The following is a 26,550-nucleotide window of genomic DNA, read 5'->3' as shown; positions in this document are numbered from 1 at the left end:
CCAGTATAGCATTAGACTGGGTATGAGTTGGGGGAGATATTGTTATGGTATAGCATTAGACTGGGTATGAGTTGGGGGAGATATTGTTATGGTATAGCATTAGACTGGGTACGAGCTCCAAAATACTGTTACTTAACTTCACCAGTAAATGACGACTTTCATTGTTTAGCGGGGAAAAAAAGCAGGATTAAAAAAAAACCCCAACATTATATGGTATCCCAGTGGGATACTGGGTTCTTGAAGTCTGGTATCCAAAATTAAATTCTGGTATCCCTGGGATATCGGGATACCATTAATCTCGAACACTGATATATATATCAATAATTTAACAAATGAAAGACAGCAGGCCAAAAGAAATGTGGCCTGCAAAGAACAAATATTCCCTGCCAGAAATAAGACAGCATGGGGTGAGTGGAGAGTTTGGGAACTCTTGAGATGTATTTTTTAAGCATTATAAAATTAAAATAAAACAGAATCACAAGCTCAGCCTCAGCTACCTAGAATATGTTATGATCGTACATATATCTATCTGTCTCTTGAAAAATTACCTGCAACTTTAGGGTAACTTTAGCAGGTGAATTTTTGTTTCACCTGAACTTGGCAAAAGGTCTAAAAAATGAATAGCTTTTTAGTTTATTCGGGTCTCTATTTTCAGCCCCGTTATTACATATATAAATTTTTTGACTTCATACAATGTATAACTAATAGTAACATATTTATTTCTGACTGTAATGTATAAAAGTATGACAGTATGTACACAATATAGTTTGTTACTTACATTAAACTTTCACAGATCACTTTTCAATTATTAAAGTAAAAAATTGCATTAAACCAACAATTTTATATTTATTAATGAGATACTGTTGGTTAAATGTTGAGTCAGTGCTGCTCTGTGTGATTTATATGTCCACAAGTACATTAGTAGTTCTGATCAACTGACGAATATAATCCAAACAAAATGCCCACCAATTAATCAACATACAATTAATTTGAGAAAAAAAAATCAGTTTCAATTTCGAGATTGTCAAAACACGTTCACGTGTCGGTTGGTTGATAGTGCGTGTTACAGAATGGAACAATCTGCAATTGCTAATAATTACACATGCATTTTCACACAGAAAATGATTCCAATGATAAACAAAAAAAACCTATAATAGTAAAAACTGGCACTAATGGCCATGCAACACAAGTGAGATCAATATACTTATTTATAAATAATGAGATCAGTGGCACCCCTTACATTACTTGCAAGTCGAATAAAGGGAAAATGTTGTGGAAACTGATTCTTTATTCAAGGTACAAACTGTGGCAAAATGACATAAAGCTAAAGCCACTGCCTGCATGTTGTGAGATTATATGCTTGTATTATACCAGGCAACAACATTTAAATGGATTAAAATACAAAATGATTCAATGTTCCAGTATGCCGAGTTCACCAACTTCAAATCATTGGCAAGTTGTGAATAATTAAGATCTTGACAATAAAAATGTATTGCAACAACAATGGTAGTAGCCAGATGAATTTTTAATGCAGTTCTTAGCAATCCCGGACTCTCCATTAAAGCCAGCTAGCCACCCAAGTAGCACGTAGAGGATGGAAGATCAAAAGACTGGATACAAGAAGACAACATTGCGATTGATTACAAGCTCAACATTGTGGTTACACAGAACTGGTTGTTTGTTGATTACCATAACAACCAGATGCTTCCAACCTAGCGATGGAGGAAGACAATGGGATGTTCACAGTGCCAATATACGAATGAATAATCATTGACATTAAGCATTTATGGGTAAATATTTAGGAAACTAAAGAATGAGGCAGGATGGGCGACACCTTTCACTAAACATATCGACCATATCGAATGAACTCGAGAGTAGAAAGAAAACCCATGGTTACAGTTTTCCTTTGTTTCATTCAAGTCGTTCAATCAGCGTTATGTCCTGGTAGCCTGCTAGTCGTGTTCCTCATCAAGTGAAGCACAACAACAGGTTCAACAATAAATAAAAACAGCGACAAATACTAAAGAAGTTAAGCCAGGTACACTGCATTGTCTACAGTAAACTCAAACAAACAAAAATCAATTAAGTAAATGAATGAGCCATACAGCGTGTATGTACTAGATTCCAGATAAAAGCTTTTTAAGACAGCTTTTCTGCTAGTTAAATACACTGGTTGTGTGCAATAATCTAACCTATGCTAACACACCAGTTTTCACCAATACTGGAGTTAGCAAACTTTGCACATTGTTAATATCTGATACTTGGTATTACAGACATTACCATTGCTCTGTGTCTAGTACATTAATAGTCTTCTCCATGAGCAAAATCAAGGCAAGCTGAAGATCACTCTACCAGACTAACAATCACATGAAGTTTCAAATGAAATTCATTAAAAAAAAATTGCAGCTCTCACAAAACTATCCAAACAGAAGTAGGAGTAACTACTTGTCTTTCCTGGCGAAGACTGTTTACATATCTATATCTGTCTATATATATATATATATATATAGTATGTGTTAACTCGTCTTTTTTTTTTTTTTTTGGGGGGGGGGGTGGGGGGGGGGGGGGGGTGTAAATAAATAACCCAACTGCAAACAATGCCAGGAACTAATTTGCTTTACTTCCTTGCACAGTATACAATTAATCGATGTCCAGTATAGACAGTCCCTGCAATCGAGCTATAAGCACAGGACAAGGTAGATGAATCTTAAGATAAACAGCCATGAAAATAGATTATATCACCATCATCAATAATTTAAATCACACAAGTCCACAGAACATGTAATCAGACTTGAAGCCATTCATCATTTTTTGCTCATCATGAATAATTCTTTCAAGAAAGAAAAAAATGGGATTCATCAAATTGAAATATTCAATGATAATTATATTACCATCAGTTTTTAATTTATCTCATTTGACATATTTTAAAATAATGCAGACATCCTAAAGGAATATGTAAAAATTCTGTACAATGTAGGTATTATATAGCCACTATAACCATGTTCTTAAACAAGTACTGTATATTAGCCGACTTTTGAAGTCTAGAAATACTTTCCAAAAGAAGAAGAGTCGGCTTATACATGGAGGCAACAAATTGGAGTATAAAATTCCGATGGAAAATACTCCCGACTGTGACTTATAAATTTTGATCAGACCCTTAGCCTTTCACAGATTATGTAACAATAATTTGTGCACAGTATAAATAAAACACCCCATCATGCAATATTATACAGTTTTTTGTTCTGGAATGCATTATAAGTTTGATGAATAATAATAAAAAATTACTTGTTTTATTGTCATTTCAATAGTAAAAACGTATTCTTTCCAACTGTCCGCCATCTTTGTTTGACCTGTGCTGGGACCAGTCTTTCATATAGCAAATTTAAGATACAAAACGGTGTTTTTTCTTGAAACAAGTATTATATTTCTAATATTATTGTTTTGTTGGGAGGGTGCATTAAACTGTAAAGTAATGCCATAAATAAATTAAACTCATTATTAACATCACCGACTGAAAAAACATAACATGAATTTCAGGACAATAATTACTCCCACTATTGTCACATGACCATACCATACACAGTGAACAGCTGCAGTCACGGACCGCATGATCTTTTGTTTCTGTGTGTGTGTGGTGGGGGATTAAATGTGCCTCAATGATTTTACTTTTTGCTGTCCAGTGAATAAATTAATTACTTGTGTGCAGTGATATGTTGTTACAGCTTGAATTATTTATTTTTCTGTTATGCTTTATCAGTTCTAAATTAATTTTAGATGTTAGCATTGCTGCATTGACTGCAATCACGATTACCGTTTTTGTAATAATTAAAGGAAAAATAAATATAATGAACATGAAAAACACAAGTCTATTTGTTGACAGTATTATTGAAATCGATATAACATAAAAGGTGGAAAAAAGATGACTTCGGCTTATACACAAAGCCGATGATTTTGTACTGGATATTTAGGGTCAAACTAAGAGGTCGTCTTATCCAAGGAGTCGGCTAATACACGGCAATATACGGTAACAAACAAAAATGAGGTGTCAATAACTTGCAAAAGTTAAAGGATGCTATTAAGATTTATATTTTTAAAATGTAAATAAATATATATACCTGTAGTGAACATTATTAGTTTTATATTATTGTAAAGAATTATAAGACTATCAAGAGGCACAAAAATAAAAGCACAACTGGTTTGTTAGTAAACGTGATTGCAAATGAAATCAAAGTGACTGTTAGTCATTCAAGTGTTAGTACATTATAAAGACAGGTAACCATAAGATGTGAATAGGACTTTTTCACAATGAACTAACCTGAAATAGGGTCCAAGAAAGGCCGTGGAGTAGTTTTGTGATCTGGCCTATGGAATCCATTTTCTTTGATATCTGTAAATGTTACCGACATACACAGATATAAGAAATAATCAGCAGAATAATTAGTTACTTGCTAGAAATACAATGCCAATCATTTTTTAAAATGATTTTCCCACTAAAGGTGCCAAGAAATCAGAGATGAACTGACAATCCAAGTAAGCTATCTTTAACTTTAGTTCTTATACTTAAGTATATTTTATCTGTTCAACAAAATGTCTTTTGTTTGTCTTAACCTACACCCTATTCTAAAGTTTGTTTAGTTTAACAACACCACTAGAGCACACTGATTAATTAATCATTGGCTATTGGATATCAAATATTTGGTCATTCTAACAGTCATCAGAGGAAACCTGCTACATTTTTCCTAATGTAGCAAGGGATCTTTTACATGCACTTTCACATAGACAGAAAAGCACATACCACAGCCTTTGACCAGTTGTGGTGCACTGGTTGGAACAAGAAAAAGCCCAATCAGTTGAATGGATGCACTGAGGTTTTTCGATCCTGCGACACAAGCACCTAAGTGAGCACTCAACCAACTGAGCTAAATCCCGCCCCACATCCTATTCAAATGCTTACAACTGTTTTCGATCAGACTGTACAATGTTAATTTCAGTCTTTTCCATCTACCAATTCAAAACTTGTCAACAAGTGCTGCAGCAGTTACATGTAGGTTAAATGTATGTCAAAAATCCATAACATGATTTGTATTAAAAGGTCTCTGCAATCAAGAATAAATTAATTAATGTTTAATGACACCTCAACATAATTTTATTTTTATTAATGTTGGTTTGTTTTTGTATTTTTTTATTATTATTTTTTGACTAGCTCTGGTTAGAATCGAAATGATTCCACCACATTTCATCTTCCTAATATCTTTCTGTCTGCACTCCTCCACAATGTGGCACCCCATTGATGGACATTAAGGTTGAGGATTCCCATCTAAGTCTGGCAATCAGAAAACGTGTTCTCTCAAGCATTGTTTTGAGGCTAATATTCCCAATGAATACACAATTAGCTCCAAAGCAATTATTTGAAAAGCTTTTTTTTCTTCTTTTTTTTTGCATGCATGCATGGTTTAAATGAAGCACAAAACAATGTGTTTATTTAAATCATCCATATATTTGGAAAAGAATTTGTAGCAGATTCATCCGATTTAACAAATGACCAACTCAGAAAGAGACCTGATTTGTTATTTCACTCACTCAAAAACTGGTTTTAATATACAAGACAAATATAACATTCATTGTCACAACTATTTAACTAAAGATGGTACACAACTAATGTAGAAAATGGTGATTGCCCATTGCTTAAGTCCACCTTTATTGGCTAAATTATGCCTTAAAGGGCGACTCAAACATTTACAAATTAGTGGGTTAGGTGACAATTTTTATTCAAATTACAAAAGGAAATGCAATATAACAGTCAATAAAGGTATTTTTAAAGTGTCTCCCTAATTTGGAATTTTCACTTTCACAAGGCAGCTAGTGTAAATATAGTTAGCGCCCAAGGCATACCCGTAATAAAATACATGAGCAGTCCACTATTTTTTAAGTGGTGATACCCGTAATGAAATTAAAGGTTTTTAAGTGTTTCTTATTTGATACACCTGACATTAACAAAACATCATACCATTAAGGCTCTATGGCTATATGACCATGACCATGTGGTGTATTTAAAAACCAAATGTATCAGTACTGTACATCATGCACCAAGTTGTTACTATTATGTACATATATTTGTGGCACATATTTCTGGCACCAGGGCACTGAAACTGGGAAGTATTATGCTACATGAATCTTCCATTAACATTGTGCATAAAAAAGATCAATTCATTACAATCTATTGTTATTTAACACAATCAATGTGTAGTTTTGAGTAATGACACCTTCACATATATTAGATCTTAGAACTGCTTTACGTAACAACTTTCATTATATAATCCTACTCAGCTATGGCCATCATAATTTTCAAGTTTCAATCTTGAAAGAGTAATCCTGGAAAATTAATAATAAAATACAAAGTCCAAATAATCTGTGATCATTTCAAGCCCCAATCTCTTACAACTATCATGACTTATCTATGGTAGCAAAAAACCCAGAAGAAATATTGACAGTTGAGTACCATTCAGAAAAAAACAAAGTAAAAATCATCAATGTAGCTAATAATAAAGTCACTCCATGTAGGCAGTCCAAAGAAAATTAAGCAATAAAGTACTTGTCTTCCACATGCCTGTCTTTTAATGGTTATTTGTAGATCAGAGTTGTTATGCATGAACATATGTTTTATTTACCCATATTAGTTCAGTCATTGTACAGCTGTCATGTCAGTTCAAAGATTAGTAACCAGATACATCACTGCAGTGGTCTTCCAAATCAACAACAACTGAACATGCATGACAAGCAATTGAACTGGGGTCGCCATAACTTAGCCCAGGTCCTCGTAACTTAACCACTTGATACAAATACAGGATCTGTTTACCTGTAGCTAAAATATTCAAAATAGTCACAGATATATGCTCCCCCATTAGCCCTGCTTATTACAAGGTAACAGTTTGTCAAAACATGAACCTTATCTCGGCTCAGAACTGAATACAAACCACCAACCTCTAGACTTCCAACAGAAATGATAAACTGTTCCCACATATCTGTATTATTATAATGTAACATGACTGTGACCGCAAATATCAAAGTGATGGAAACACTTTATTGTGCCTATCACTCACATGAATCAGTAAATTGTAAAATTAATCATATATAGTCAAGGGTTTATTCAAGATTTTTCAACAAGGGCTCATGTATGTTGGGATTGGGAAAAGGTGTGTTATTTAATTGGTGATAAACCTCTGATAATATATGCCAAAATTAAAATATGAGAAATTAATTAATTTTTATCTTCATTTCAGATGAATGTAGCTTAATTCATGCACAAAAAACATTTTCTTTTTTCTTTTACCAAATTCAGCCATCAAATATTGATGAGTTTAATGTTTTCTGAAGTCTATGTGATTAATAGTATACTCTGCATGGAAATAATACATAAATACACATGTAGCAAAAATGTCAAACAATGTGATTGTGTTTTATCATTAATCATACTCAAGGTATATGCATGCAGAGATTTCTGTCTTGCAGTTCCTTTTAACATCACATAAATCACTGTTTATTACTATTGATCACTGCAATAGAAACAGTATGTTGAAGGGCATTTTTAAAATGTTTGTGTTTTATGTGTGCTTGTGTGCGCACACACACACACACACATGTAGCAGCAAACATTTTAAATGTATTTTTTAAAATGCATCTTACAGATAATTACAGACATGTGCATTCTTTAAGATCAGTGGTCATTTTATTTTGAGAAATTCCACATAAGACCATCTCTATCAACTTCCTGGAACAAATGAGACAATTTTTACAAATATTTTTATAAATAATTTGATAGGTGTGTGATTCATGTGTTATTACAATGTATATATTTATATAAAGACTGACATTAAACATTAGGAAAACTGGCAGCTAAATATCACAAAGCAAATGACTTTAAATGACTTTAAATAACTTAGAAGAAATAACCTAGTGTGTTGACTTAAAACTTATGTCAATATTCTGATCTCATGGGGGTTACACAGAGGTATAACATCATAAATAACGCACAAATAGGTAGTAAATCATCCCAACATGATAAAACCTATCCAAACCAGTACCGAATAACACACTCTGTTAAGCAGACGTTTCTATACACATTGTTGTTTATTAATAATTAAGCTTATCCAAATACATACGCAAACCCTGCAGTTAATATTTTTAAAAAGCTATACTGATTATTGATCATGTCTGCTTACAAAACAAACAGAAATGACTATGAACGTAATGACGATGCTTTCAACACCTCACTGTGTAAAATACACTTGTATGTTGCTACAAGACAGACACTCGTGGTGTCAAGATCTTGTGCAGGGAGTAAGGAATGTGCCATAAATTATCCTGAGTAGCAAACTGCATTACATTATAAATCAGTTGGATATAGGTAATCTAGATAACGTACTGATCTTTAACATGGCATAAAAGTACCAAATATATAAATGTTTGCAGAACAGTTTTATGTTACAGTCTGAACCTTAGTATATATATATATTAATAATTAAATCAACAAACATATTATAACTATATTCAATGTATTAATAATTAAAGCAACAAAAATGTCTAAAAAAAATTTTTTTAGTAAAGGTATAATTAAGTAACTGGTTGAGAATACTGAGAGACTATTTGTTAAAGAGACCTCATTTAAACAAATAACCCAGGTAATAATGAAATACTGACTAATAAGGGGCGGGACGTAGCCCAGTGGTAAAGAGCTCACTTGATGCATGGTCGGTTTAGGATCAATCCCCATAGTGGGCCCATTGGGCTATTTTTCGTTCCAGCCAGTACACCACAAATGATATATCAAAGGCCGTGGGATGGTGCATATAAAAGATCTCTTGCTCCTAATAGAAAAATGTACCGTGTTTTTTTCTCTAAGACTATTTGTAAAAATTACCAAATGTTTGACATCCAATAGCCAATGATTAATAAATCAATGTACTCTAGTGGTTTTGTTAAATGTTTTACTGACTAATATTTATCCATAATATACTTTAAAACATAAATACATACCAAGTAACAGTTGTATTTTAATTTACACATTACTATTACTTTATGGTTTAATTCAACAAGATAATGAATAAAAATTATTTAGGTGAAAAATTAGAATCCACCAATGAATCACAAGAACTAGCTAAAGTCTGAATGACATTATTAACAACTATGACAAATTATTATCCTACCTTTGATTACCTTTAGATTTCCCAAACATTTTGTCCAGACTGAAAAACCCATTGCAGTGACATAGATTCTAAATACTCAATGTAATCTCCTAGGACAAAAAGCATGTAGGCTGTCATTTTTCTTTTTCATGGAATATTTTCAAAGGGGAATGGAAGGATGTGACACAATCTAATAATGTTATGACATGTGTTATGGTATATGCAATCATCATGATGTCATATTAATTACGTCACATACTTGAGGCTTCCACCCTTCTTGAAGAATATTCCATAAAAAGCAAAACGGCAGATGGCAAAAATTACATGCTTTTCGTCCTAGGAGATCTCAGTGAAGTTGATATACGTGACATGGTTACATCTAGTTTATGGAATATATATAAATGTAATGTTTTTTTTCACGATTTCTGTCTGAACAAAATGTAGGGCAAATCTAACAATAATTAAAGGTAGGAGAGTAATATATCATAGTTGTTCGAACTTTAGGTTTGAAATGAATAGTAGACTTGGCAATTTAAGATTCTATTAAGTCTGACCCTCTGATTATATGGGCCAATTATTTATTATAGGTGAATGTCAGCCACATGTGCATGGTTAAGTGAATTAATTAAGAGTAACACAATACACCAAGTGTATATCTATAGACATTATTACGCGAGTTTGAGTGCTACATGTATACGATTCAGTTAACAAAGTCACACATTCAAATTAATTCAAAAGGCTTGGAAAAGATTAAATTACAGATTGGAGAATAGCAATAATGACAATTTGTTGTCAAGAATTTTGACTCCAACGATGCATACCGGTATGTCAATTCAAAATTGTCCAAAAGTTACACATAGACATATAAGGAATGAACAAAAGATTATGAGATATATTATATTAAGAGATAATTAAATGACAAATATTTTTATGAAACTCACTTAAATGAAGAATGTTTTTACAAAACTCACAATATATAAATGGAGATACCCGAAAATGAACTAGATCCCCTTATATGATTGATATAAACCACTGGTATATACATTAAGTTATAAATGACTGAAACATAAAAGGACAGGGCTCCATTTTATGAAGCAATCTTAGAGCTAAGATCACCTAAGTGCATAAGGTAGCTATACATTTAAGGTGATCTTAGCACTAAGATCCAGACATCTTGTGGACTCAATGACTTTGTAATCTTTGAGCACTGTTCAAATCTAATTACAAAATTCAAAAAATTTATCCAAAAGCAATGCATGTACAAACTTTAAAAAATATAAACATTCATTACCAGAAATTGTTAAATAAATAACAAGTAAATAATACAATTTCAATTGTGGAGACAACAGTTGTTGAAACATAATGAAAAATAAGCAATGCTAATTGTCCTGGGTGATTAAAACCTCAAACTCATAAATAAAATTTTCAAAAGCTTCATGAGTATTAAAACAATAGACAAAATCAAAAAAGGTTTCCCAATCTATCATAAAATGTTGTTGTATTATGGAAATTTTGTCAAGTACATGACTACACGTATATATCTTAAACCAAAGTAATCAGATAATTCACACATGCCTACACACATGCAAACTGGGATGGGCGGCTATTCTGTACATACACAAAACCTAAGAATGGAGATTAAAAACTGCACAGAGCTCTGTTAAATGCAAATTCTATTTGGATTATCAACTTCTTTATGTCATGTGCCAAATGCCTCAAGTCATTTAACATAAAAAGAGTTAATCTTAACTTAATTCACAAAGTATTGAATGAAAACAACATAATTTATTTATACTGGCCTGTACAATTAAAAATATATCTATATATCAATACACACAGGTGTTACATAGGTTTTATATTTACCTGAATCGCTGGAGCAACTTGCTCCCATCAGTTGCAGGATTATCATCCCATGCTATTCATCCCTAATCTCTTGCCCATCCTAATGTGGCACGTATCTATTGAATTACTATATGACAAATTAAAGCAGTTGGCATGAACAACTGTCACTTATATATACACCGATATTGATTAGTGATTGCGGTCTAAAAACATCAGGTCATGTGACCTACATGTAGATCAATCACACGCAAGGTAGTATGCCAAGTGTCTTCCCCTTATATCCAAGGAGTTCGGGGTCCTAACAACACACAAACACAAATCATCTGAAGGCTATCAAAAGCAAGTGCTAGGATAAAATACTGGTCAAATATTAGCCATTTGGGAACATGACCCAAATGCAAACATATGATAGTATGCGGCAATACAGCGTGGCTATGCTTGCAAACAGTTATTAAAGAGGAGTGTTAACTAATAACAACCATTTATATGGAAGAAAATATTCAATATTTGTTTTCAAAAATGTATGTAAGTAAGAGGAAATACACTGGATCAAATCAATATGTAACTTATTTCTACAAACTAGACCTCTACACAGTAATAAATATCACATTACTGAATATGCAATATTTAAAGCCTATTTGAGAATTACTCCCGAACAGGTTCCCATGACAGTTAGTAAACAGTCTGCAACTCACGTTGCAGTGACAATGGTAACCGTTTATGAATAACAACGGATAATCAATGGCTGACAGATCGGACAGTAATTAACAAATCAACAATACCACCAACCGTGTCAAAAACATTTACAATGTGATCATCAAATTTGTAAAGAATGTACTGACATCACTGTATCGTTAATATGATCGTCATGGTAAATCAAGGCTATTACGTCAAAAGTTTTTTAAAAGCGCAATAAATCCAGATTCTTTTATAGTTTTTTTTTTTTTTTTTTTTTTAATTTGTTATTTTAATACATATCAGAAGAATTTTAAAGATTGCATTTGAAATAACTGCACTGAACTACTAAAGCATCTTGACTTTTGAAGTTAAAAACAATAACTTAAAATATTGTAGCTAAAATAAAACTGCAGTAAAGTACATATAGTGTTCCAAGTCAAAATCTACTTTAAAATATAAACTTTTTAGCACAAATAACTATAATCTTTCTGTTTATTATATATAGTCACTTAAAATGGTGTAAAATTTTGAATAAATTCACAGCATGATTCCGTTGATGGTAAAAATAAATAAAAAAACCCACCCCAATTTGGCCAATAAATAGAATATATCTTGTTGCATATAATTATCTGTTGGTTGATTAACATTTCTAACACTTTAACTGATGAATTTAAGTACTAACATGTACATTAAGTAAAATGAACAGAGCTGACCATATCTTAATACTTAAGGCATATTCGGGTGTTGTTTATGTGCACAACTGCCACACATATATGAGACAATACTCTGGTAGCCTGTTGAATGGGAATGCTGTCAGTATTACAGTGATGTCACTTTTTATCTCTTTACAATAACAATACATTGGGTGCATGATTTCCATCTTCAAAATGCTGGGGGAATTCCAAATCAAAATTGCTATTAAAAATATTTTGTTATGCACCTGATTGTGTATGAAGAAAATCTTATAATTAAAAATAACCAAACAATTTACAGAATATTGATTTGAAATGAGGATGTATGATTTTTCTATGGAGGGGTGCAACATTTCATGTTTATCCAATATAATAGAAAGCACAGAATGTCAAGAGGTATTTTTATATGTCCTATACACCACTGGTTGAATAGAACATACAAACACTATATTAATTCCTAGCTCTCCAATGAAGCATAACAAAGTGAAAATTAAGTAATTTCAAACAACCTGGAATTAACCATATATTACTGTTTCAATTAAGACTTCAAATAGAATGGACATGAAGAAAATCTTTCTACCAAAATTATTTAAGGAAACGAACAGTGTTAAAATTTATGAGAATAAAACATCAATATCAGCCTAGTTACTTGTAATAGTGTCCATTATGTATATACTGAAATGCTCCTGACATGCAAAAATTATAACTTTCCATTTCACTTTCATTTCTTGTAATGTCTTAGATTATTCTACATCTCTTTTCTTTTCCTGCCCAATTATACAAGTTAAAAATAAGTCCAAAATCCCACTTTGTATACACCAAAAAGTCAACAGATCTGTAAACCATATAATAAAAATGTTTATATCGCACTACCTATTGACAGATACACTTCTCACTTAATGTTATCATTAACTTCACCACACTAAAAAAAGTGAAATTTCATTTGAACTGCATTTTTTAAAGGTGTTCTTATGTCAGCATCACAACTGAAAAGTCTTCGACACATCCATCATATTCCAAACTACACTCCGGTCAAGCATGAAGATCCCCAAAAGAAGACCAGTGATCTACCACTCTATTGTTGGAACAGTTCGCATGAGTGTTCAGGTGAAAACCAATCGAACATCTCATTATGAAATAAAGTATCACATGACTAATGGGTTAGATGATTATTATACTTGTTGTTATAATCTATAAATTAGAATAAACTTTTATTATTTATAATCAATTGTAATGCACATCCATTTTAACTTGGGTTATCCTTTTTTCACATAACACAAGATCATATAATATAATACTAGATTTTCACCCATCGTTTTTTTTTTTTTTAAATGGGACATGGTGAATTTGGAGGTTTTTAAAAAATAATTTTAGGACACTGGATATATTGCACATCAAGCAACTTATATGTATGTTCAAATGACTTTTTGTTTGGGGGGGGGGGGGGGGGGGGGAGTAAAGGGGCGGGCCTTTATCCTCAGGGCAGGTGTGGATGAAAATCTAGGATTTATTTTATAGCGGCCTAATTATAAAAGTTTTTTTTTGTTTTTTTTTGTTATGTACATTGTAATTGAGATTTATTAATTTTTGTGTTCCAACAAAGTGCTTTGTTAATACTGGGTAATGGTACTGTAAGAACCATTGTGCAAATAGCAAGCAAAAATAAACAAGTGATCTTTCTTGTAGAGAATCTGAAATCCTATCTGTTTAAAAGATAAAACATTCACTTTTTTTTCTTAAATCTTCAATACGGTATGCATATAATTTGCATGGTCAAAGCCCACTCTTTTTATAAAGAAGAGTAAACCCGATCCACCTTCAAACACCTTTCACTGGTATTTATTTTCAAATAAAACCTTCTGACAAACACATTGCATTTCACTGACAAATGATGACCGTTAGCCTACAGGGGTTATCTCCCCTTAACTGAACAGGGTTTTTTGTGTTTGAGTAAAAGTTTGTTTTATTTAACGACGCCGCTAGAGCACACTGATTTTTTATCTTATCATCGGCTATTGGACGTCAAACATATGGTCATTCTGACACTGTTTTTAGAGGAAACCCGCTGTCGCCACATAGGCTACTCTTTTTACGACAGGCAGCAAGGGATCTTTTATTTGCACTTCCCACAGGCAGGATAGCACAAACCATGGTCTTTGTTGAACCAGTTATGGATCACTGGTCGGTGCAAGTGGTTTACACCTACCCATTGAGCCTTGCGGAGCACTCACTCAGGGTTTGGAGTCGGTATCTGGATTAAAAATCCCATGCCTCGACTGGGATCCGAACCCAGTACCTACCAGCCTGTAGACCGATGGCCTGCCACGACGCCACCGAGGCCGGTTTTTGTGTTTGAGGTATTATACAAACATCAACCATTGTCAACAAAAATAGGGTCACATTTTTCTCTCCTCAACCCTCTCCAAGATTACAGATATATATCATTGCTGTGGCAATGAAATAAACCAAAAATTGGAAATACAGATTAAAAACCAATTTAAATAACTTTTTCAACAGTCTGAAATTTGTGTTGATCAATGCACGTAAATCATACTACATATTCTAAATACCGGTGAAAACATTTTACCAGTACCACAGCAAATTAAAGAAAAGTTTCATGTGTTAAATGTATGTGTTCAGAGAAATATAATAAAAAGGAATGCAATACTTGTTTCAAGTCAACTCAGCTGACTGTTTAATTGGCAGTTATTAATACTCTTAGTTAAGAGAATGAGAAAAGAAACCCTCTCTTACCACAAAGGTCTCTCTCTCTCCCCCCCCCCCCCCCCCCCCCCCCATACACACACACACAAATGAAGTTCATGGAGACTGGATGGTCTAATTTATACACAAATCGAAGGCTGTTGGTTGAATACATTTACTTATGTTGAAAACCAATAAATATATTACAATATAAAATGACAATTAAAAGAATTTATACTGAAGTCGAAGTTTTGGGGGATTGTAATGCCCCCATAGTTTGAAACACTCATGAAAACAATAACATTAATTCACTTTTGCATACTGTGTTATGTCAAAATTAATGAATGTTTAATAGCATCACAACACAACCACAAATATCAGATATTTGTCAAAACAAAGGTATACTAGTATACTGGCATACAGTACACTGAAAGAATGACCAAGTGTCATAACATGTTTGCCCCAAGCTAAACACACAATTTACACTTTACAATGAATATACATGTACACTGTACATTAATGTGTAAACGTGTAGGTTGCTATTCAAAATCAGCTAGAGAAAACTTCCTGCATACCTGTATATACTTTTTTTTATTGTTCACTGCAATGTTTTTAAAAACAACCTACATGCCAACAACTACATAGTTTCTTGTGAATACTAACAAGCAAACAAGTATGCACACACACACTCCTTACAAAGTAAAAAAAAAAGTGTGTATTATAGATAACAGAAACAATCTGCGGCCAAAAAAATTTGAGGATCATCAATTAAGAACTATCATTTGATAGTTTATGGCCAGGTGTTTGCTAGAGGGTTCAGAAAGTAAAATTATGTACCCTAAAATCTTGGAAATTAATGGATATATTTTTATAATTTTTAGACAGATAATAGTAAGAGAACTGTTACAAAAGCACATGAAATGTAGTGTTCAGTTACAAAACATTTCAAACATATAACAACCTAATAGGGGCACTTATGGTCAGTTTTTTATGGTCTGATTATGGAATTATTTATAAAGTATAGGGACTGTAATCTTGGCATTTCACATCCATTACTATATGCATATTTGCCACCTTCAGTGAAACTTTTAGACCCATAAGACAAACATTGTTAAAATAGCAACAGATTCAAAATTGAAAGTTAAAAAAATGTGAAACTAGACAGGAGGGCAATATGTACAATGAGCGTCACATTTGTTTTAATTACAATTTGCTATTTTAACAATATTTCATCTATGGGCCTAAAATTGTCACTGAAGGTAGCAAATATCCATCATAGGTATGAAATATAAGTTACAGTCCCCATCCTTTTTTAAAATTCAATTCAGTAGGGTCATCCTTTTTGGTGTGCTACCCGATACATCAACTGTTACTAACCAATATTGACTTCTGAAACTCTAGTATCACAACAATAATTATTCATTACTTTGAATTGGATGGTAAATTAAATTTTTAACCTGAACTGTAAAAACACAATCCAAAAACAATTATCTTATCAGAAACTGGCCAGAATAAAAATATTTGTAGAATGTCTTTGTACTGTTAGTTTATTATCAAAAGTAAAACTGTACAAATAATTACGTTCAAAGTGGGGTGTATATGCATTATACACGGGTGTACATATCCACTCAGAAAACACAGAATTCTTTTTAGTAAAGGTCTGCTATGTACTAAAATACATTAACAGAACCGTATTAATTGACTGCTCATCAAGTATATTATCCTGCAATCAATAATGGATGCAGTAATGTTTTAAAAGTCCAAACATCTAAGGAGCCATGCTGTAGGTAAACAACGGTCACTAGGCCCTTAAATACAAAGGCATTAATTATCTCATTAACAATGAATAACGTGCTCTGTGATAAGTCTATAAAACTGTGCGATTCTTGCACCTACAGCTCATGAAGCAAACTCAAACCACATCAGTTAGCAAATGCTATTATGCTGGGGGGGAAAAATCTATTAGAATTTTTTTTTTTTTTCTAATGGAGAGACATCACAGTGGTAAACTGGTCACCTGATGTGCAGTCAGTCTAGGATCGATCCCTGTCAGTGGGCATTGAGCTAATTCTCGTTCCAGCCATTGCATCATGATTGGGATATCCTTCTTTTTTTTCTTTTTTTTTTGCTTAACAACACCACTAGAGCACATTGACTTATTAATCATCGGTTACTGTATGTCAAATATTTGGTAATTTTGACATATAGTCATAGGAGGAAACCTGCTACCTTTTTTTCATTAGTAAGCAAGGGATCTTTTATATGCACCATCCCAGACAGGATAGCACATACTACGGCCTTTGGTATACCAGTCGTGGTGCACTGGCTGGAACAAGAGATAGCCCAATGGGCCCACCGTCGGGGACTGATCCCACATCGACCATGCACCAAGCGAGCACTTTACCACTGGGCTACGTCGCACCCTACTGGTATATCATAGGCCGTGACATGTCCTATTACGTCTGTGGGAGTGTGCGTTTAAAAGATTCCTTTCTACTAACGGAAAAATGTAGTGGGTTTCCTCTGTAAGACTATATGTCAGAATTACCAAATGTTTGACTTTCAGTAGTCGATGATTAATAAATCAATGTGCTCTAGTGGTGTCGTTAAAAAAAAAAACTTTAACTTTTAGATTTTTATCACCACATTTCTACCTCCCATGCCATCTTTTTATTCATTATTTGTATCTGAATTATGTGCTGCCTTCTGAAGTTGGACTGATTTTCTATAGCATCCAAACAGTTCCTATCATATGGCAGACTTTTAACCTAACACAGAAACACCACAACTCACCTTGAACTGAAAAAGATGCATCTCCCGATTCAAAGTTTGTGGATTTTGCAGCTGCATTCTGTTGACGTCGTAGCTTGTTCTGGTATATTTGTTTGTAGGAACCTGAAAGCAACAAAGATAATATACCCATATATAATATTAATGAAAGGAAAAGACTACACCACCTCAGATCAACTGCAGCTATTTGATCATTCCAAGATTTATTGCAATAGAGAGACAGGAACCACGGCTCTGCCACATTGGCTACTCCTACTGATAAAGCAGAAAGGGATACCATGGCCTGTCATGTACCAGTCATGATCACTGGTTGGGATGGGAAAAAACCCAGTCCACTGAGGGCAATAGATCCTGTGACTCTTCCACCTCTGATGTGCACTCTAACCACTGAGCTATATTCCCGTCCCTAAATTTAATGTTCTAAATACAGGCAAACGTCCACAACCAAACAACATTTTGCAACATCGTGACATAGTGAAAACAATTTATATGATTGTAACATTACATCATTTTACATATTATTTTAAATGATGAGAATGAAATCTATTTTTTTTAGGACAATACATCATCTCTAATGCAGCACCTCCTTTGGTGCTCACACTGTAAGCCTTGCCATGGAGTTTTTTATTTCTTCAAGGCACTTTTTTTTCATTTTTTTTGCTGTGAACTATATTCAAATTTTTTTCTATGGTATGTGCTTTTGCTGTAGACATTTTCTTAATTTCAGGAGTTGAACGTGACTACATTTTGGTGCACTCCTACCTCCTAATTTATTGTTTCCATTAAAAACCTTGGACACAGAGTGCTATATAGAGAATAACTAATTAATTAATGATGTAGGATTTGGCTTTATCCTGTGAAGGTAAGAATGGGAATTTCTCATTTGGCCTGAACAGCCAATATCCTACGTCATTACTAGTTATTGTCTTTATCCTACAAACCATAAAAATTAAGGGGAAAGCCATTATTTCTGCTAATTCATCTATATTGTAGGATGACCTAGAAGTTAAATGAGCGATTTTGTAATGTGTGATGTCAAAAAGTCACATCCTGCTACTATACGTATATATGACTTTGCTTTATCCGTCATCAAAATCTGTCAATAGAAACAGTGGTTGCAGGATAAATAATAGTAACATCTGACGAAAACTCTCAAGCAGTAAGATACTAACCACTTGCTTCACTGTCGTCTGGAATGTCAATTCCCATCACAGTAGATCGTCGTTTTGGAACTCGTCGGGGGTCAGGGGGCATCTCCGAATCAACGGTCCACGTTGTACGGGCCTTAGTAGGAGAGGCATCATCAATAGCCTGAAACATAGCAAAATAATACACATATAGAACTTCGTAAATCATTAACTTACATTTAATAGTGGTAGAACACTGAAAAATGTCAAAACTATACAATAGCCTGTAATGAATGAACGAACAAACGAATGACACCCCAGTATAAAAATAAACATTTGGCTAGTGGGTGTCACAAAAGGTTATGATAAACAAATGAAAAAGCAAAGCATATCAAGCCATAGGATTTCGAATTTCATGGGAAACACTTTTTGGGTTCCGTTCTCTGAGCTGTTTTTAGGTTCCATGAAAACAAGTTATGGGAACTCATTTCTTATACCGTAATATAATGGATTGTCAAAATGCTATGCAGGTTGGGTAATATGTTCGATCTCTATCACTGACTTTCTGTCAGATTAGTGTAATGTTATATGATGATTATGATGCACCTTTAATTCCACCTGCTGCGGTGACATAGGCTATGTGTAAACATCATTCTGAGGCTTTGTGTCTGTCCTTGAATCAAACTAAATGTGGAGATTCCTCACTGTCGATTATTATATATGTTAATAAGTTTAATGATGACCAGTAGTTCTGAAAATCACCAAGTCCCCAACTGGCCGTTTGCACCATCACCGAGATACTCCGAGTGCAAGATATGTCGATCTGTTTGCATTATGGCCAGTTCTGGGCTGAAAAAGTTGAGTCCGCCCAAGCTACCAATTATCCAACGCACAAACCCGTGGAAAGATACACGTTTTCAAACTCAATATTTTCGACACAGTTGTATCGTACTAAACAACTGCATCGACTTCGACTTTAAAATCGCCACTAAATGGCAATTTTTTAAAGTTTTCAAAGAAACGGATTCAGACTTTTTCTTCTTTGGAGCAGATGCCATGAAGTCAATATTACAATTTTTGGTCGGGTTTGATTTGAGAGTGGTGTCGAACTCTGATTCGGGTTTACTCGAACACTGAGAAGCATGGCGAACACTAAAATCCAAATCGGGTGTCGTGATTGTGTTGAAAACTATCTCCAATAGTTTTATATGAGAGACATTATTATTTGTATATAAATATATGCAGGCCATCGGATTTCACAATCTTACCGGTAGTGTGTTGGCAAAACCACGGAACTGAAGTTTCGTTTCCCATGATTATTATGTCGATTAAATTTTTAAACATATTTATCTATATGTAATATATGTGTGTGTGTGTGTATACACACACACACACACACACACACACACACACACACACACACACACACACACACACACACACACACACACACACACACACACACCTTACATATAGATAAATATTTTTTTTAATTTAATTGACATAATAATCATGGGAAACGAAACTTCAGTTCTGTGGTTTTGCCGACACGCTACCAGTAACGATTGTGAAATCCGATGGCCTGCATATATATATATATATATATATATATATATATATATATATATACATATATACATACACACACAGAAATAAATGCATAACAAACACCCTAGCAAAAAAAATATACCAGATGTTGCGAGTTAAATATAAACAAATAAAAATGGATAATAATTAATACAAATAATAATAAAAAAAGAGAAGCTACAATACATGAATATATTAGTAAATGAATGCATGACTCCACATAAAGAAATTGGTCAGTACTAACCTAATGATACAGAAATAATTTGTCAAAATCACATTTTTAATGTTCCATTATGCTTGTATATATCTAAATCTACTGCAACAACAATTGGGGAACATTCAGTTTTCAAAATCTGGATTAACAACATTTCTGGTCAATTGAAAATTGATTAGAAACTATACTGCTTAATGCTACAAAAATTGTATAGCTATCTCTGGAACTTGTGTAGCAAATTGGGAAGCAATACTTAACAAAATGTTCCCTGACAATGGTCTTCAAAACATCTATTCAGGCTAAATGACATCACCATGCCAACAACCATTACCATATTTTATCCTAACTCAATTACTTGAAAAAGAAGAAGAAGAGTTGGAAACAAAACTCCTGCATGAAGAACTGTTTTCTTTCAATGGTTCGTTTGAAATAAAATAGGCATTATGTAACACAAATGGAACATCTACATGGATATGTATATGGCATGAGTCCAACAATATTACCCAATTCACTGTTATATGACCTGTAACCAATTAAGGCACTGCATATGGTCTTTCAGAAAAAAAAATTCTCATGGGGATTGCAAATCCAAAGCAAAACACGTCCACAACATATTATTCAGCAATGCCATGTGAAAACTGAAATAAAACTGATTAACGTCAGCATTTTTGTTGCCAATTTAAGACTGCGAGTCTCAACGACAAGCTCTGACATGGTATAACGATCTGTTAAAATTTTCAGCAATCATGTTCTGATTATAAGGACAATTATGTTTTAGTCAAACATGTTCTGGTTATGTCCATTAAAAGTAAATGAATATTACTGTGAACAGATACTAGTAATGGCATTTAAAATTTTTAAAATCTGTATTCAGCATTTCACATTTTAGCTTCTGCATTCAGCATTCTGTGTCTGCTAAGGTAAATTTTTAAATTGAAAGTACTGTGATTTATATACAGTACACTGGGGGGGGGGGGGGGGGGGGGGGGAGAGTTTATGTCAGTATGCGGTTTTGGTTTCAAAAATTGAAGTGCCCTGTAATCCCTGTTTACAAATCTTGAGAGCCTGCCAACAATCCAGCGAGTCCTACAGTGTGTCATAATATACACTAGATTTTATGCAAATGGTATACAATCAATCTCATTCTAAAATGTGATGCATTTATAATAGCTGCATGCTAAGCATGTTATCAGTTTTGTTAAATATAATTATTTGTGAAACTTAGCTGTTACTCTATATGTAGTAAATTTTAAAATGATCTGGAATAGGATTAATAAAACTTGCAAATAGTTATTAATGACACATGATAGTACATACCATGGCCTTTGATATACCAGTTGTGGGACACTGGTTGGGACATGGCTGTGGCCACAGAGGAGCTTCGATCCTAAGACCAAAACATCCCAGAAGAGCACTCTATCGACTGAGCTAAACACCGCCATAATTTTATAATTAATGCAAATGATAATTTCCACTGGCAAATGTCAGATTAAAATTTAATGGAGACTTGAATACATGCATTGTTTAAATAAAATGTTTTAACAGTAATTTAAAGTTCCCATTTGTGACACCCAATAGCCGATGTGTATTTTTGTGCTGGGGTGTCGTTAAATATTCATTCATTCATTCATTTTTGTTTAATGATACCACTAGAACACATTGATTTATTAATCATCAGCTATTGAATATCAAACATTTGGTCATTGTTAGAAAGTAGTCCAAGAAAACCCGTTACATTTTTCCATTAGTAGCAAGGGATCTTTTATATGCACCATCCCATAGATAGGATAACACATACCACAGCCTTTGATATAAGTCGTGGTGCACTGGCTGGAACGAGATATAGCTCAATGGGCCCACCGATGGGGATCGATCCCAGACTGACCATGCATCAAGAAAGTACTTTACCACTGGACTGTCCCGCCCCTGGTGTCAAAGTAAGTCAAAAATGTTGTTCAAGTTACCTGGTTACTACATACGGTGTATCAAGAAAGTCTAGAATGTATTTCATTCTCCCAATTTTTTTAAACAAAAACACTATCTACCTAAATTTGGATCAATTGTGTGGTTTGTGTTTTTTAACCACATAAGTATTAGTACTACGGGAACAGTGATATGAATAAATTACAAAGTATCTGTGTGTTTGTGACGGAATGATAATAGAAACTGTGAACTTGATTAACTATGTTGTAAGTACTAATCAAAAGGTTACCGGGTCTGTAATTGATGGCAACTTGTGCATGGGTTACCAAGCAGGCAGTTTATTTTGATGCCTGCATGCATCACAATAACAGCAATTAGTTACAGATATTTTGAGATATTTTCTTAACATGATTCTGCATACTGTGTATGTAGAGTACTCAATAAGATCACAATACAAAAACATTCTAGTAGTCGTTGGCTTTTTTTTTCTTTTTTTCTTTTTTTAAATTTGTTTTTGTGTTTTTTAACCATAATGATACATGTATGGGTTATATATACCATGTACCCCAAAGAATAGCAAGTTAATGTTTACATTACTTAGAAGTAATAAATGAATACATTATTTTCTAGTGCACCTGAATACATACGTGTTAAATGTCATGACTAAGTTTTTGTGTTGATCAGCACTTAACACCCAACCAGGGCTATTTCTATTACAAGACCTGGCATAAAAGGACAGACACACATATTCACCTGATGTATTTAAATATAGTGTGTGTTCTTAGCTAGCCATGAATGCCAACACAAAGATCACATCAGCCCTGAATTACCAACACTATTAAAGAATCACCCCACAAGGTAGCACTCTGAATTGGATACCTTTGAACAACAAATATTCCAGAAATAATTATGCAACAATGAATTAATCAAAATGTCTTCTATTTTTAAACTTTCATAGGCAAACATGTAACTAATGTTTAACACTAATGTTTTCAAAATCTTGATCAGCAACATTTCTAGTCAATTAAAAATTTATTAGCAGTTACTGTTTAATGTTTTAAAATTGTGCAGGGAATCACAATGCGATACTGAACAAAATGTTCTTTGAACATCAGAAAAAAAAAGTTTTTTGGATAGTTTTGGGGGTAGCCTAATTAAGTTTTGTTTGTTTTTGCATTTGTTTTAGGGGGTTTTATTTGTTAATCAGCTATGGATATGTGGGGCAAAGGGGCATGTATTCCACATTTAGTTTGGAAATCTTACTTTTACAAATGCACCATTTTACACACACAAAAAAACTAAACAACCCCAGCAAGGCACTGTTGGTCAAATTCGAGATCCGACCATGTTAACCAGGATAATCATTAACACTTACCTTCCTATGTTTTATGGAAAGTATTATTTTTAAATTAAATCTAAAAACACTTATAATTTTGCAGCATGACAGTAATATTTACACTGGAGCTAGCTGTTTGCTTCCAATTTCATTACGGGGTTCACATTTTACCATGGTACTAAAGGCAACTGTCATGGTTACCTTCCTTCTTGACATTGTGACCCACAATCGAACGTAAGAAAAATGCTGTAGTGCCCTACCTGGTTTGCTATAGTACCCTTGTAATGCATCCCATGCTGGATGTGTATCCGCAACTGAGGAATTTTAAGAAAAATTTTTACAAATTGTAAAAGAATTGATGGCCTGGCACAACAATTTGCAAACGGTTTTTTTTATTAACCAAACATGTTTGCAAACAGTTTTGCATTGGGGTCTCCCCACCCCCCCAACTTGGTACACTAATTTTTGTTATTAACCAATTTTCAAATTCTTTCTTCAAAAGGAAGTGGTATGTAATAAAACAAAATTAAAAGGTTAATTAAAATAAATCAGTATTGATCACTATCACCATGCTAAAATGTATATAATTCTGTATGTCCATTTTAGCTCTACCTACAATTTTTTGGTCTAGATGTTATTGGAGTATCAAATCTTTTGTTATACACATAACATGTATGCCTTCCTCCTTATAAATTATCTAAGGTTTGGATCGAACCCATGTACAGACATTTGAAATAAGTAACAAATTCTCAAATTGAAATCAATGTCTGTGTCCATGTACTCTTGGTATGTCATGTCTCTGTGATATATATCCTGTCAGGCCACTGAAAGACATTTCTGCAGTATTGAATATCTCTTATTTTAGGTGCATTGTTGTATTGTGAAAGACACCAAGATCAATAGTTTTATTTGTGTATTGGCAGCCCTATACACAGCCCTTTTGTTATTAAGTTCCAATAACCTATATGTTCACTGTTTAGCTACATGTACAAGCGAGGTGCAATGAAAAAAATAATAATTTACTTTGGCAAATAAGTAAAAAAAAATAAAGTATGAATGGGGAAAAAACCCACTGCTGATATATATAAGATATTTTAGATGAGCTGTTTTGTGGGACATCTATTGCTCTATACCAACAAAGGAAAACATTTGTGTTGGTAAATGTACAACGTTATGTATGGTGGTTATATGTATAGATAAGAGACAATAACTAGTTAATGATGTAGGATACTGACTTTAACCTGAGTTTCAGCATTAGGATTGAACAAGATATACAACCACAATATATGTATGTACAAATTATAACAAAAATAGTGGCAAAGTAGTCAAGCCATCGACCTTAAGGCTGGTAGGTGCTGCATGAGTTCGCACCCCAGTACAGGCTTTAACCTAGAGTTAATTTTTAATAGCTTAATGAGGTATAACATGTCATTACTACAACTTTTTTTGCACTAACCTTTAACAACTAAAATTAACTGCCCAAGGCCCCATTCCACGCAGCGATCTTAGTTCTACTATCGCCATAAAGACCTACCATTGCGACCTTAATTTTTTTTTACGATTGCCAGTCCGTTCCATGACGCAGCATAGTTTACTATTGTCATAAATTACTGTGAAAATTTTCACTAACGTAGATGTCAAATGGCAGTTTGATGATGATTTGATCATTTTCTAAGAAGGATACTAACTTTTTGTGTAAAAATGGATCTAATATATACCAAATACCTTTTATGAAACTTGGCATTCGATGAAAAACACTGTATGCCATACGACCTTCACACAAAAATACAGGAGATAAGTCTCACATCTTATACATTTGGCAATTATTCCTTAGTAAATAAATTGACAAAGTTACTTCGTGGATGTCCGATACCAGCAAATACATCCAAGACGTTCTGAAAAGTCAGTAACCAATTTATTATTTAACTAAAGAAAGAAAGAAAGAAATGTTTTATTTAACGATGCACTCAACATATTTTATTTACGGTTATATGGCGTCAGACATATGGTTAAGGACCACACAGATTTTGAGAGGAAACCCGCTATCGCCACTTCATGGGCTACTCTTTCCGATTAGCAGCAAGGGATCTTTTATTTGTGCTTCCCACAGGCAGGATAGCACAAACCTTGGCCTTTGTTGAACCAGTTATGGAACACTGGTCGGTGCAAGTGGTTTACACCTACCCATTGAGCCTTGCAGAGCACCCATTCAGGGTTTGGAGTCGGTATCTGGATTTAAAATCCCATGCCTCAACTCGGATCCGAACCCAGTACCTACCAGTCTGTTGACCAATGGCCTAACCACAACGCCACTGAGGCCGGTTCATTATTTAACTAATGCACACTTCTTCGCAATGAAGATTTTAATCATTAAAGGGGAACTTACTACTACTTGGTCAGTTTAGGATCGATCCCCTATGGTGGCCTAATGTGGCACTGGCTAGAACAACAAATAGCCCAACCAGTATATAAAAAA

At 33.7% G+C, this 26,550-nt stretch overlaps 1 protein-coding gene across 5 annotated transcripts in view; it reads right to left on the bottom strand.

The window, feature by feature from the left end:
- LOC121371516 (TOG array regulator of axonemal microtubules protein 1-like) overlaps positions 1-26,550 on the bottom strand; it is an 86,916-nt gene that overhangs the window by 38,913 nt on the left and 21,453 nt on the right. For 3 of the 5 annotated variants that reach the window (XM_041497457.1, XM_041497461.1, XM_041497459.1), the window contains exons 2-4: positions 19,060-19,198; positions 17,891-17,992; positions 4,316-4,387 (exon numbers count right to left, since the gene is read on the bottom strand). In XM_041497457.1, the coding sequence (XP_041353391.1) occupies positions 4,316-4,387; positions 17,891-17,992; positions 19,060-19,198 (313 nt within the window). Of the gene's footprint in view, positions 1-4,315; positions 4,388-11,045; positions 11,148-17,890; positions 17,993-19,059; positions 19,199-26,550 lie in introns of those variants that run through there. The other 2 variants (XM_041497460.1, XM_041497462.1) reach the window with 2 other exon arrangements.

The sequence above is a fragment of the Gigantopelta aegis genome, chromosome 4 (genome assembly GCF_016097555.1).
Source record: "Gigantopelta aegis isolate Gae_Host chromosome 4, Gae_host_genome, whole genome shotgun sequence".
In the NCBI taxonomy this organism is placed as follows: Eukaryota; Metazoa; Mollusca; class Gastropoda; order Neomphalida; family Peltospiridae; genus Gigantopelta; species Gigantopelta aegis.
Note: the sequence above shows the minus strand (reverse complement) of the source record. Positions and strands in the feature narration are given on the sequence as shown.